The sequence below is a fragment of the Poecilia mexicana genome, unplaced genomic scaffold (genome assembly GCF_051168715.1).
Source record: "Poecilia mexicana isolate PSO_F unplaced genomic scaffold, ASM5116871v1 scaffold_8, whole genome shotgun sequence".
Taxonomy (NCBI): domain Eukaryota; kingdom Metazoa; phylum Chordata; class Actinopteri; order Cyprinodontiformes; family Poeciliidae; genus Poecilia; species Poecilia mexicana.
In genome coordinates this window covers 8,686,340-8,698,869 of record NW_028263377.1, presented here as the reverse complement: position 1 = coordinate 8,698,869, position 12,530 = coordinate 8,686,340, and the positions used below count along the sequence as shown (strand labels likewise).

Sequence of the window (12,530 nt, the reverse complement as noted above, 5' to 3'; positions counted from 1 at the left end):
GGCTTGTGCTACTCTAAATCCATAATACTTGGAGACATGCGGGCGTCCCTGTGATGCAGAGAAGTTAGTGAAAAGTGAAAGAAGTGAGTTGCAGAGCGCATATACTGGGTTTGCTTCGTATTTTGAGGAGCTTCTTCTGAGTGGGAGCAGTTCTTGTTATTTTTGTGGAGTGTTTTGTTTTTCTTGTCGACAAGAGCAGGTACGTCACAGTTCATCATGTCAGCAACGAGTGAAATCCTCTTTGGAGAGAGAAGCGAGATTCCTGATCTCCTAAAGTCCCTGGCTGACTATCCCTTCTCTTTTCCAGCTTTTGATGACATCGGTGAGTTGTTTTTTAATGCTATCTATTAATTGTTTCGTTCAGAAAAAGTTTACATCGATTTATGTTTTTTCTTTATAGCCTACTTTAAACGTTGTAATGTCATTTTAAATGGAGGTATACTCCTACTGTAGAGTTCTGTAAAGCCTAACTATTCATTTTAATGTTAGACTAGTACTATTTACATTACTTGTAAATGATTGCATTAAGTATCTCCTTATAACCAGAGATTAATTATTAATTCTAAACAATCATGGGGCCATCTGATGGTGACATTACTTTGTGACAGTCTACATAATTTTTTTGTAGTTGTTTTCTGTGACTTGAAACTGATTCAGTTTACTCATAAGGTTTAAGTAAAAATTAATTAAAACAAATATGCATACCGTGTACTGGGAAATAATCTGTGATTCATTAGTTCACAGTGCAACAGTCGCAGGTGAGTTTTAGGTGTGGCTCACTTATTAGTTTGCAAATATGTCGTCTCCTCATGAACAGCTGTGACATCAGCAGATAGCTATCTTTCAGCTTGTGGTGACAACATGGCCACCTGAAGCTGATGCAACGAAACGGAAACAGCCTTCACTCAGGCTTCACTTTGTGTTTGTTTTTCTACTCAAACTCAACTTTCCCAAAATCACCCTCTCCTGAACATTACGACGGTGCAGATAAGTCATTCGTTTGCCCTGCAAGTTTCAGATTAATTTAATCTGTAGTCCAAAAAAAGAAAAAAAAACAGTCTTTTGCGGACGTCACACATTATCAGTTAGTTTGAAGTAAAAAAACAACAACAACAACACATTGTTGTCTCTTCAAGCAACTTAAAAGTGATCTTTTAAAGTTTTCGTTGTTTAGAATTTGTTCGTTGTCTTTTTCTTGGTTACCTAGACTTCACTTATGTGAACGAATTATTCCTCTCATTGAATGATGTCTCTGAGGATTACAAAACGGAAAACATGTGAATGAAGAACATCAACTGCTTCTGTTTCTTGAGATCCAGTGAAACACATTGGAACAATTTTCAAAGTGATTATGAAAGTATGCAGTGCGGGGCTGTTTCAGCACCGGATAGCTCCCCGTGTTGTATAGTCCAACGACAGCACTGCTGTTCTCTTCAAACGGTTCCTTTAACCCTCAGTATGGCAGATTGTCGCATCATCTGCCAAGCTGCACACATGCTGCACGGAGAAAATTATACGCTTTTGAAGTGGAACTAGGTTATTATATTCTGTTGCTGTTGTTCATGTTTGATTTAATCTGTCACACCTTCTTGTTAAACGGTTAGAAGAGGGATTCTTTAACTTTTCAGTAAACACCAGTAGTTATAAATGCAACATTTTTCCCTTTTCATTCTAAGTTTTATCACTCACTCTTACTCTGCAGAAAAGCAAACTGCACACTTTTCTTTTCTTCTCCCGTGGGACTGAAGAATAGTGTAAAGAACGGGGGGATGAGGGGAACGAGGAGAAATGTCACAGGAGTACAAGTGATGCTTCTGAAGGGTTCATGAAAAAATGCTGCTGGGACTTGATTAAATCGCTCACCTGGAATAGGCCAAATCGTCCCCATAATCACCCACAGATCTTCATTATTCTTGTCTTTAAAATGTCAATATGGATTTCATTGCTATGAATGCAATGATTAAGTTGCTTTTCCTCAAATTTCTTTACAATAACGTTATCCTTAACATTTATATGCATGCTAAAAAATATGAAACTCTTTCCCCACAACTTTTAATATCTTCTAGCTTTTTATCGTTCTGCATTTATTAAGTAATACAAGTATTAGATGTTGATGTTAGTCAATTAACTAGCCTGCATTCAGATGCTTAACAGACATGCTAGCTATTGTTTGGCAATTGCAGTTTTACAACAGCATTCCCTTAATAAGACTGAAGGCTGATGCTTATGTAGTTTCGGCACCATTACTGCTTCTCTCAAGCAGAAATATCATATTTATTGTAAGCAAAAAGAAGACAATGGAGCTTCGCTTAAGCCAGCTGACCAGCAGTGTGCAGGCTGGGAGGACTGATATTTTTAGCTTGACTCAGCTGGACAAAACTCTGATCACTCAGGCTGCACTTTTCCTTTTTCCTGGCATTAAAATGACTTAAAATAGTAAAACGATTGCACTTCCATAGATTTTGATCACCTATTCAAACATTTTGACGCAGGTTCTGGTGTCATCTGATCGCGTGGTGTTATAATGACGGCGCGGTTTACAGGCCGCAGTGCTCTGCGTGGCATTCATGAACCAGCTGCTGCCTGGGAAATTTCCTGGCCTCCTTTCAGCCCGGACTAGCAGCTTGTTTACCAGGCATCTATTATTAGTGGCGTAAACAGATACAGGCAGTGAAGGTGGGTTGAATACCTCAGTGCACCTTTCAGTTTGAGAGAGCACGTGACGAGCAGAAAGGTGTGTGGAAACGTGAGCGTCCCCACTTTCTGTGTCAGTTTTTAACAATGATTAAATTCGCTCGTCCTTCGCACCGAGTCGAATGTTTTCATTTTCGGGAACTGGAAACAAATCTGCGAACATAAGTTTAAAAACAAAACAAAACAAAAAAAAATGAAAATAAATTTAAAAAAAGTTAGTAGTGAATGATGTCTGTTGTGCTCTTCAAGTGTCCTCGCGCTTGTCTGCTTGTTTTTAATCCGTGAGCACGCGCGTTCTGTTCCTGCTGCTGTTCTCCTTTTCCCACACGTGCGGAGGATCTGAAGCCACGCCCCTCGACAGCTTGCGCTTTCACGTGAGTGAAGGCGAGGGCGGGCCGCACGTGTTTGTCCACGAGTGTCCCGTTCTTGCGAGAGAAGTCACAGCAGACTAGGGAGAGCTGCTGACTTGCAACCTCGGCTGCACGCCATACGTAAACAACTTTAATTAATCAATTTATTTCCCCCCTCATTATCTCTGCGGGTTTTGTCCAATCTAGTGAGAGTTTTAATTTATATTTTTTGTTTTTTAGCGCTATTTGTATAGAAAAAATATGTTCAGATATCTACATATTCTTACAGTTTGTACATGTGGTTCGTGATATTATTCTATGTAGCTACTGCAACAAAAATGAGACGCTGATACATATTCATGTCCAAAAGCGGCCACGACCAATCAGCTCCTACTATTCCCCCTCAGTGGGCGGGACTCGCGCTCATGAATATCCAATGAGCGCTCTCGGTGGGTACGCAGAACGAGACGGTTGTGAGGTCTATACTAGAGACGTCTTATTATTGATAAAGAAGGTCCGACATTAGCTGTGGTTGAAGAAAAAGTGGGGAATTTGTGCGGGGTTTTTATCGCCGTGGTTCTGGACCGAGCACTAGCTGCCAACTCAGCCTCCGTCTGCCCAGAGCCTTGGCACGGAACAATGCCTGGCAAAGCCGAGGTGGCGGTGGCGCTCCCAGCCGCAGCGGCTCCTCAGAAGTCCTACCCTTTTGTTTTAAAGAAGATCATGGACATCCCACCTCCTAATATCCTGGACGAAGGAGACGACGGTAAGCTGCGGGTGTCAATCTTCTTAAGAGTTTTACAGGGTTTTTATTTTAAGGTAACAGAACTAGTTCACACACACACACACACACACACACACACACACACACACACACACACACACACTTCGTGTGCTACTTAGGGATCATTATGTGTGTGTGTGTGTGTTCTTTTTTTTAGCATAACGGTGTTGGTGATGGAGTGGCTTGTGTGCCATGTGTTGCTCTAAGCCTGTTTCATCTGAAGCTGGGGTTGGGGAGGGGGGGAAGTGTAAAAAGAACAAAAAGTTCCCACTTCTCTGGGCCGCTCTGAAGCCAATAAAACCACTCTGTTAGGACACTTCCAGACGGAGAAACGGCTTGGCTTTTTTATCCAACTCATACTTTAAATGTTTTATTTGTTTTTCTCAGCTCAGACTGTGTCGCTTTGTGTCTGGGGCTGTTAATGCGGAAGATCCACGATCTGACTTCCGTGACGCCCCATGCTGTAATGTTCCGCTCTCTCCGTCAAGCGTCACTGACAAACTATTTGATTTTAAACCCTCCTTTATTTACACGTTTTTTTCTCTCTCTCTCTCTCTGTGTGTCACCACCCACTTCCTGTTCATGTATAAATACACCTCTGCTGCTGTGCATGTGTTAGAAACAGAAATTGCATATTTATTAAAGACGACCGTCAGACCTTTCTGCTAAATACACCAGCTTGTCGCCGATAAAACAAGCTGCCATCTTTTACTGGTTTGCTTTAAAGCGTATCTTACAAAGATAAAATTTACCTTTCTGAGAGCCAGATCGCCAACGTGTCTAATGACGTCACACCAGGCAGCGATCAGATTTCTTGTGTACTTTTAATGTTTTGCTCATGTTTTTAACCAAAACCCTCCCTTAATGCAGTTTTCTTGTTCTGTATTCTGTACAATTCCAGCAAAAGATGATGTAGTTTTTTTTTATTTTTTTTATAACTTTAAGGAATATTTGGGAATCATAGAACGCATGAACACGGTTTGTGATGTGAGGCATTACAGGCTGGACTGGACCGATTTTATAATTTTATATTCATTCTGATAGAAATGGTTTAAAACGGTCCAGTCGAATCATTCGATTAAGCATTGCTGTCCAAAACGAGGAGCCAAGGCTGGATGTATAAAAGGCACCGATTCTCCTCACTGACATTCCATGTAATGGCAGTCTTTAATAAATAATATATACATAATAATCATAATAAAACCATTTAAAATGATGTACCAACTCCTGATTTTGGTGAGCCATTCCGAGATTTAAAGTGACCTTTGTGGCGGCACGTCCAAAGGATGTTTTATTTCTTTTCTGCAAAATTGCTGCAGGACTCGCTACTTCTGCTGCAAATACTTCAAAATCTACATCGAAATTTGTCACTTTTCCTTCATTATCAACACCAATTCTTGTGCCTGTTGCAATTTTTATCAATCAAAATACACAGACGACAGAAATGGTGGCTCTCTTTTCATAAAAAAAAACCTTTTGTATTTTATCAAATTTTGCAGTGGAAATGTCTGCTTTGCTAGTTTTGCATTTGTTAGAGAGGGAGGAACAAAAAAAATTTCCACTGGTTTAATAATAATTCTGCTTTTCTTTTGCTCTTTACGCAGAATTAGAGAAGGAGAAGCAGTGCTCCTCAGAGGATGTGGAAGGAGGAGGCGGTGTGGCCTCCAGTGCTGGTGGAGGCTCTAGAGGAGCAGGAGGTGGAGGAGGTGGAGGCAGCGGAGGAGGCGGCGCAGGAGCGTCGGCCTCCCTGACCCCAGCCATCTGGGAGAAGACCATTCCTTATGATGGCGAAACGTTCCACTTGGAGTACATGGACCTGGACGAGTTTCTCCTGGAGAACGGCATCCCGGTGAGCCTGGAGGAGGAGGAGCTACAGAGGACTCTGGCGTCCGTGGAAACCAAAGGCAAACCCGCTCCCAAGGCCGTCGCTATGGCTCCCGCTGCACCAGCCGCAGCCCCTCCGACCGCCGCCGAAGTCCCTGCCCCAGCACTGCCCGCCGCGTCTCCCTCCGACGCCCCTTTGGATGCAGAGGAAACCGTGACGGTCACGACGTTGCAGCCCGCCAAAATAGAAGAAGAAGAAGAAGAAGAAGAAGAAGAGGAGGAGGAAGGACAGGAAGAGGAAGCTTTGACTGAGGAAGCTCCAGCAGAAGTGAAAGGGAAGAAAACAGGCAAGTAATTCAGAACAAAAGCAAGCGATGGAATCCTTAATTTATTTATTACTGTTTGGACTTACTCTTCTTATGTATATCCTGAATTAAACTAAGCAGAAAATTACAGTTCTTTTCCTTAAAAAGTGAAAACTGAAAGCTGGAACGTTTCCAGTGCTTATTGTAGACTGATGTCTCCTTGTAGGTTTCAGTTTGGTGCATAAAGTCCCTTTGCATACGTAAAGGCAGTCAAATCAGCGGCCAGTCAGTCTATAGCGTTCAGACTTCCACCAAATAAGGCGATTATTACACGAAGCTCTGACTCTAAAATTATCTACAAAAGGAGATATTAAAAATTAGACATAAAGTAGATTAAATAACAAACAACGGCTGGTTGCCATATTAGAAAAGGATAAGTCATTCAGAGTACTAAAACATAGTGACGATGTAGCTTTACACGTTTTGTCACGTCACAAATCAACTTCAATGTATTTTATATTAATTTTACAGGACAGAGACAAACAAAATGGCTGCTGTGTGAAACGCGGAGGTTTAGTTGAACATATGCCACACTTTTCAAATTTTTACTTTTAAAACATTTCATTAACCACTCATCATTCTACTTCCACTTTAGTTATGTTATTTAGTGCATATCATGCCTTAATTACATTTTTGGAAGGCAATGAAAAATTTAATCCTCCGTTGATTTTACATAAACATCGATATGTTTGATATCATTTGATCAAAATCTCTCTTGCATCCCGACTCAGTGTTTCCCTCTGAACCCGCAGACGGTAAAGGTGGTGCAGAACGAAACACGCCCTCCCCCATCGACCCCGATGCCATCGAGGTGGACATCAACTTCCAGCCGGACCCCACGGACCTGGTCCTGTCCAGCGTTCCTGGGGGAGAGCTGTTCAACCCCCGCAAGCACAAGTTCTCCGACGAGGAGCTGAAGCCTCAGCCCATGATCAAGAAAGCAAAGAAAGTGTTTGTTCCTGATGAGCAAAAGGTAGGGTGGACACAAATATGGCTTCCCTAAATCTAAAAAGAGGCGGTATTTTTCATGGGCCAGAGTTTAGTAAGAAAGCAAATATGTTTTTCTTTTTTACTTGGGTGCCTGGCAATGGAACAGCTTTTGAGTTATTGTTGTTTAATATGAACAATTCTGTTCAGTCTTGTTTAATTGTTATGATTAGTTCAATTTACTTCAACTCAGTCTGTCAGTGTAGCACAAACCAATTGGCATTGTATGATCACTAGAATTTTTTATTTTATGACGGCAAATTAAATATATATATAAATTGCAGAAAATTTTCAAAATTCTAAAAATTTTTGGAAATTTCTAAGATTGATCACAAAATTTGAAAATTTTCAACTTTTCAAACTCAGAAAAAGCGAGGACAATCTCAGAATTTCTGAAAAAACTTAGAAAATCTGAACATTTTAGAAATTTTACAAATTTCAAAAATTTTGGAAATTTCTGAGTTGTTTCTAGCACATTTCTGACTACTCAGACTCAGAAATTTTCAGGGGGGGTTTTTCTAGAAAGTTTCTGACAGTCTCCTCATTGTTCTATTTACAATGCCACGAATGTGCCATCGTACAATTCAGATTAAATGACATACAGACAGTGCAAACCCTATCATACAATCCCAGTTGGTAAAATGCCAATAGCACTAAATAGTTAACTTTGTGTTGTCACTAATTCCGCCAGGATGAGAAGTACTGGTCCAGGAGGAAGAAGAACAACCTGGCAGCGAAGCGTTCCCGCGATGCGCGGCGGCTGAAAGAGAACCAGATCACGGTGCGGGCCTCCTTCCTGGAGCGGGAAAACGCCGCGCTGAGGCAGCAGGTTGCTGAGATGCGGAAAGACTGCGGCCGCTGCAAGAACATCTTGGCCCGCTACGAGGCCAAGTATGGCCCTCTGTAAAAACAAAAACAAACAAGAAAAAAATAGAAAAGAAACGGCGACGAAAAAAGAAGAACGAAATAAAAAGAAATCTAGAATCCAACGAGACAGAAGCAGAACTCCCCTCCCCGCAGAATCCCAACACGAGACACAAACCTAAATTTGCAATGTTGTCTTCACCGACCTCCGGTAGAGCTCCGGCTGACGTGATGATGCTGGAGGTTTGGACGCACGCTGTCAGGTGATGGGGGTGCGACGGGAGCGGCGGTCGCAGGAAGGCCTGTGGAGAGCGCCTGGCTCCTACACTGAAAGAAGTGGTCGATTGTGGGTGTGGAAAAAGTCATAAAGTGTAGAAAAAGAGGAAAGCTGGTGCAGCAGAATCTCTCTCTCTCGCACACACACGCACACACTTCGGTTTTATCACCACACACTGCTTCTTGGAGGACCAAGTCGTGGACAGGCTCAATCAGGCTAATTAAACGAGCCGGAGTTAGCTTCATGTCGGTACTGCTAACAGGGCTGGCTGCTATCGGCGGGCTTCAGTCCCAGTTCTTCCCCGTGTTCACGTCGTGTTTTTGTGTGTTCTTCGTGTGTGTAACTCATCATTGCACTTTTTCCCTTAAACACACACACACACACACTCCTACACACACATTAGCTGTGTGAGAACAGGTAGCCGTTAGCCGCCTAGCTCACTTTAAAACTGCAGAAGAGGGGAAAAACACAGTAGCTTCCTCATAGAGGATTATAAGACGGTGTTGAAGTCTAGTAAATTCTGAGTTGTATAAAAATGAAGACTGTACAAATCAAGAAAGAAAAGTCAATTCTTATGTCAGCCAGACGGTCTAAGTTTGACGAACTCAGTGGCCCTCGTTCGTGGAGGGGTATGTTAAAACGTAGAGATGTTTATTTTACTGCACACTGCAAGTAGAGGGCGCTAGAGTCACTGTAACCCCACCAAAGGTGTCGTGACACGGGATTGATTTCTTCTGTCTTTTTTTTTTTTTTTTTTTTTCCTAAACATGTAGCCAGGGCCCAGAGCCCGCGTGCTTGTAAATAATATATATATCACGATTTCTATTTCCTAAGACAGGGACTATGAAATGTGTCTTTGTTAAACCAATAATATCCTAATGTTTGCCAAATAATGAGTGCTGTATCCTCTCTGATGGTAATAACACATCTGTTAATTGTGCTGTACAAAACCAGTTTTTTCATTCTTTAAGAAACAGCTATACTATGAAAACCAATGACTGGGCAGGGAATTCAATGGATAAACTGTGTTTTTGGACGTTTTTCAAACTTATTTCTAAACGTCTTTGTTATTTCCTCCAGGATATATGACGCTCTGCTTTACCTCATTCAGCATGTCCTACCAGGGCCAGTCCAAGGTTTTTAGTAGAACTTGACACAAGGCCCCACTTGCAATTAAGTCTCACAAGCGTAATTAAAATACATTTAATTAAACGATCCAGCAGAGACAGAATTGTACGTGAATGTGAGCTCCACCTCAGATATTTTTTAAAATGTCTTAAATATTTCTTTTAAAAAATCCTATCAAATTTTAAAAATCAAATGTATTACAACTTGTAATAAAATAGAAATTATCAAATTAGCAACAATAAATTGCCTCTAGCATGACCGTCAAACTAAATTTCCACTTGTATGAAGGCATAACACATTTTGTACGTTTTCTTTTTCTAAATAAAACAAACTAAGTTAATTTTAAAAATGTAAAGCTATTAAAAACAAATCATTAGTTTTATGAAATTAAATTGAAAATTTAAAAAAGTGGAAGTTCTCTTAAGCTTAAAACTCTGAAATCGTGGCTCACATAAAAGCCACGATTTCTCACAATCATGAGCGCAAACAGAGCGATAGTGAAAGGGTTCTTGGGGGCCCCCTGCTGGCCTGGGGGGCCCAAAGCAGTGACTTAGTCTGCTTTTTACCTGGGGCCACTCTCCTTCCCATTCTGATTGGATTCATTTTTAGCAGAGCTAAAGTCGGGTTGGTTGAAGCAGAAAGCACATAAGAGGCAGGTTGGTTGTTAATGGCGCAAACTTTGGTTGAATTCCTTTTTTTTGCCAAAATGGCCGAACCTGTTTCTAATTCAGCATCACAGACTGTTAGGGGTTTCTACATTTTGTAATCGGCTGGTTTGGGCTCCTTCTCACCGTATTCTCCGGAAAGATAATTAACGTGGCAATAATACTCTGCTATGTAATGCCTGTTTCATTTTAAGTAACAATGTTCTGTGTAAAACGTGCTATGAATAGAAATGTCCCCAAGTCGTTGTGCTTCCAGTTTTTGGTCCTCTTTCCTTAAGGATCTTAATGCATGAAAATCCAATAAAGCTCGTCTTTATTTTCTCTTGTAAGTGTCACACCAAGTGTACTTATGTCTGTAAAACCATCACTAAATATAGGATGTGTTTTTGGATGCCTAAGATACTTACTCTGTAAAAAAAAAAAATAATAAAAAGAGATGTCCTGTGCTTATGATGGGCACAACAGCACCATCTGTCTCAGCTGAAAGCGGTATCTTTTTCTAACAATTATAAGGATTGACTTCGATTTACTACAAATTGAATCATGTCAACATTATACACTGGATCAGTCGGTGCTTTCTGTGTTTTCATAAAGGGTAATAACGTTCTCGATGGTGTAATATAAAAGACACTTTTAGGGCATCGTGCGTTTTTCTTTCTGCCTTTTGGACAATTCAAACATTTATTTGAATTTTTTCCACTTAATTAAAAACACGTTTCTCCTAAAAAGAAAAATGAGTTGAAATTTAATGCCACGACAGGCGTTTTTAGTTTAAAATAAAAACATAAAAATTCTTTGCGCACAGCATGCAGCTGTCTCTTTCATTCTGATGTGAAGCACCTTAAAATATAATTTATAATGTAAGAAATGATATGAGATTGAAACAAGTCAACTTACACACACGGCAGCTTGTTTTGTTTTTTAGGAAAGGAAAATAGCAGCAGTCTATCAGTCGATTATTACTACACATCGATCCTCCGTCTTTAACCAAATCTGTTATCGTTTTGTGATCAAGGTCTTGAACTTTTTCAAGATGTTTAAAAAAACGAGAAAACACACAATGAGACAGTAAAGCTATTAGTTGAAAATCTGGAGCTCAGTTTAATTTCTCAAATATGAACAAGTTAAATTCCGTAACCAGGTTGGAATGCAAATCTGGATCAGTTCAATTTTACTGTTTACTCGTTAAAGTGCTCCTGGGAAAAGAAATCGTCAAATGTTTCAATGTGTTTTTTGCTTTCTTCTCTTTTTTATATAAACATGTTTTTGTAATCCCTCTATCTGATACATGCAGCTGTCATAATATGTAACTGTACCTTGTTATATGCATATAAAATAAAGTGGAATTTAATGACGTGGGCTCCGGTTGTGATTTCACCTGAGACATCGAGCAGCTGTGGCCAAGCCGGCCCGAGGTATAAGCGTGCTAAGCAGCAAATGTACCTGTAAGGACTTCTAATTAAACCAGTAACTGGGAGAAAAATAACAACACTGATTGCAAAAATTTATTCTACCTCCTTATACACGTTTTATCGAACACAGTTTCCTTGATGAATAAAGCAAATTTACTGATTTGTCAAACAGTTTAAGGAATTCCTTGTTGACTCACCATATGAAGTAAAGTGTGATAAAAATCTGCCAACAAAAAATATAATTCAATTGATTTTTATAACTTGAACTTTAACTAAAAACGACTGATTTAATTATGCTTATGTGGTTCAATTCTTAAAGTGGAAATATTTGCCAATTAAAACCAGGGAGTTCCCATTGGCTAGAATTTAGTATAGATAAATATATAATTCAACTCTTTAATAATAATTTTGAGTTGATCATTTTTAAATAAGTAAAATGTAATTACAATTTTTTTAAATCAACATAATATACGAAGCTATACACACTTTTTTTAAATTAACAGGCTATATTTTTGTAAAGATTAATTTAGCCCAGTAACACATTTTTAAGTGTAGTTGACGTCATCTTCAGTGAAATAGTGTCTAAACAACCAAGCGGTGGGGCGCTGGGATCGGGGGCCCTGTTCAACTTTGAGCCGCCCCTGCTACCGAGCCACAGAAAGGAAAATGCTTTGGAAGGTGGACTAAGGTTTCGTCCGAAATCTTTTCTGCGAAGCACATTCATCCCGAGCACACACATCCGACATGGCGGGGTCACGTTTATCCTTTCCGGCAGCCGTTTCTTTTCTTCTCTCGTCCATGTCGTCTCTTGCCGCTCATCAGTATTCCAGAGGAGTAGGAGATGTTGCGTAATGATCACATCGGCACACACGGCGGAGCTGCGTTGCATAACAGCAGCAGCCTGAAAGACCAGCGGGATGGGTGTGTGTGCGTGTGTGTGTGTGTTGAGATAGCCGTGAAAGGGGAGGACTGGTGAGGTTTGGGAGAAAAGAACTGAAGGCAAACCAGATGGATAAGGGAGGGAGGGGGGAGAGACGAACAGCCTCCATGTCTTGCATGTTGATGTTTTCACCCGTACATTTTGCTCTGCAGCGCTTCCCTCAGATCAACGAGCCCAGCTTTTTTTTTTTTTTGGGATAGATTGACAAGAGTGCTGCTGGCTGATGAAATGTAAAGTAAT

At 40.5% G+C, this 12,530-nt stretch overlaps 1 protein-coding gene across 2 annotated transcripts; it reads left to right on the top strand.

Moving 5' to 3' along the window:
• The first annotated feature begins 44 nt into the window (after positions 1 to 44).
• Positions 45 to 11,292, top strand: tefb (TEF transcription factor, PAR bZIP family member b). Of its 2 annotated transcripts, none has more exons than XM_015008208.2 (4): positions 45 to 322; positions 5,433 to 5,999; positions 6,770 to 6,990; positions 7,696 to 11,292. In XM_015008208.2, exons 1-4 carry the CDS (start codon positions 217 to 219, stop codon positions 7,909 to 7,911), a joined length of 1,110 nt encoding a protein of 369 aa, XP_014863694.2. In that variant the 5' UTR covers positions 45 to 216; the 3' UTR covers positions 7,912 to 11,292. The 2 variants fall into 2 exon arrangements, with proteins under 2 accessions (XP_014863694.2, XP_014863693.2); XM_015008207.2 differs by lacking the exon at positions 45 to 322 and adding an exon at positions 3,468 to 3,810.
• Positions 11,293 to 12,530: the final 1,238 nt, after the last annotated feature.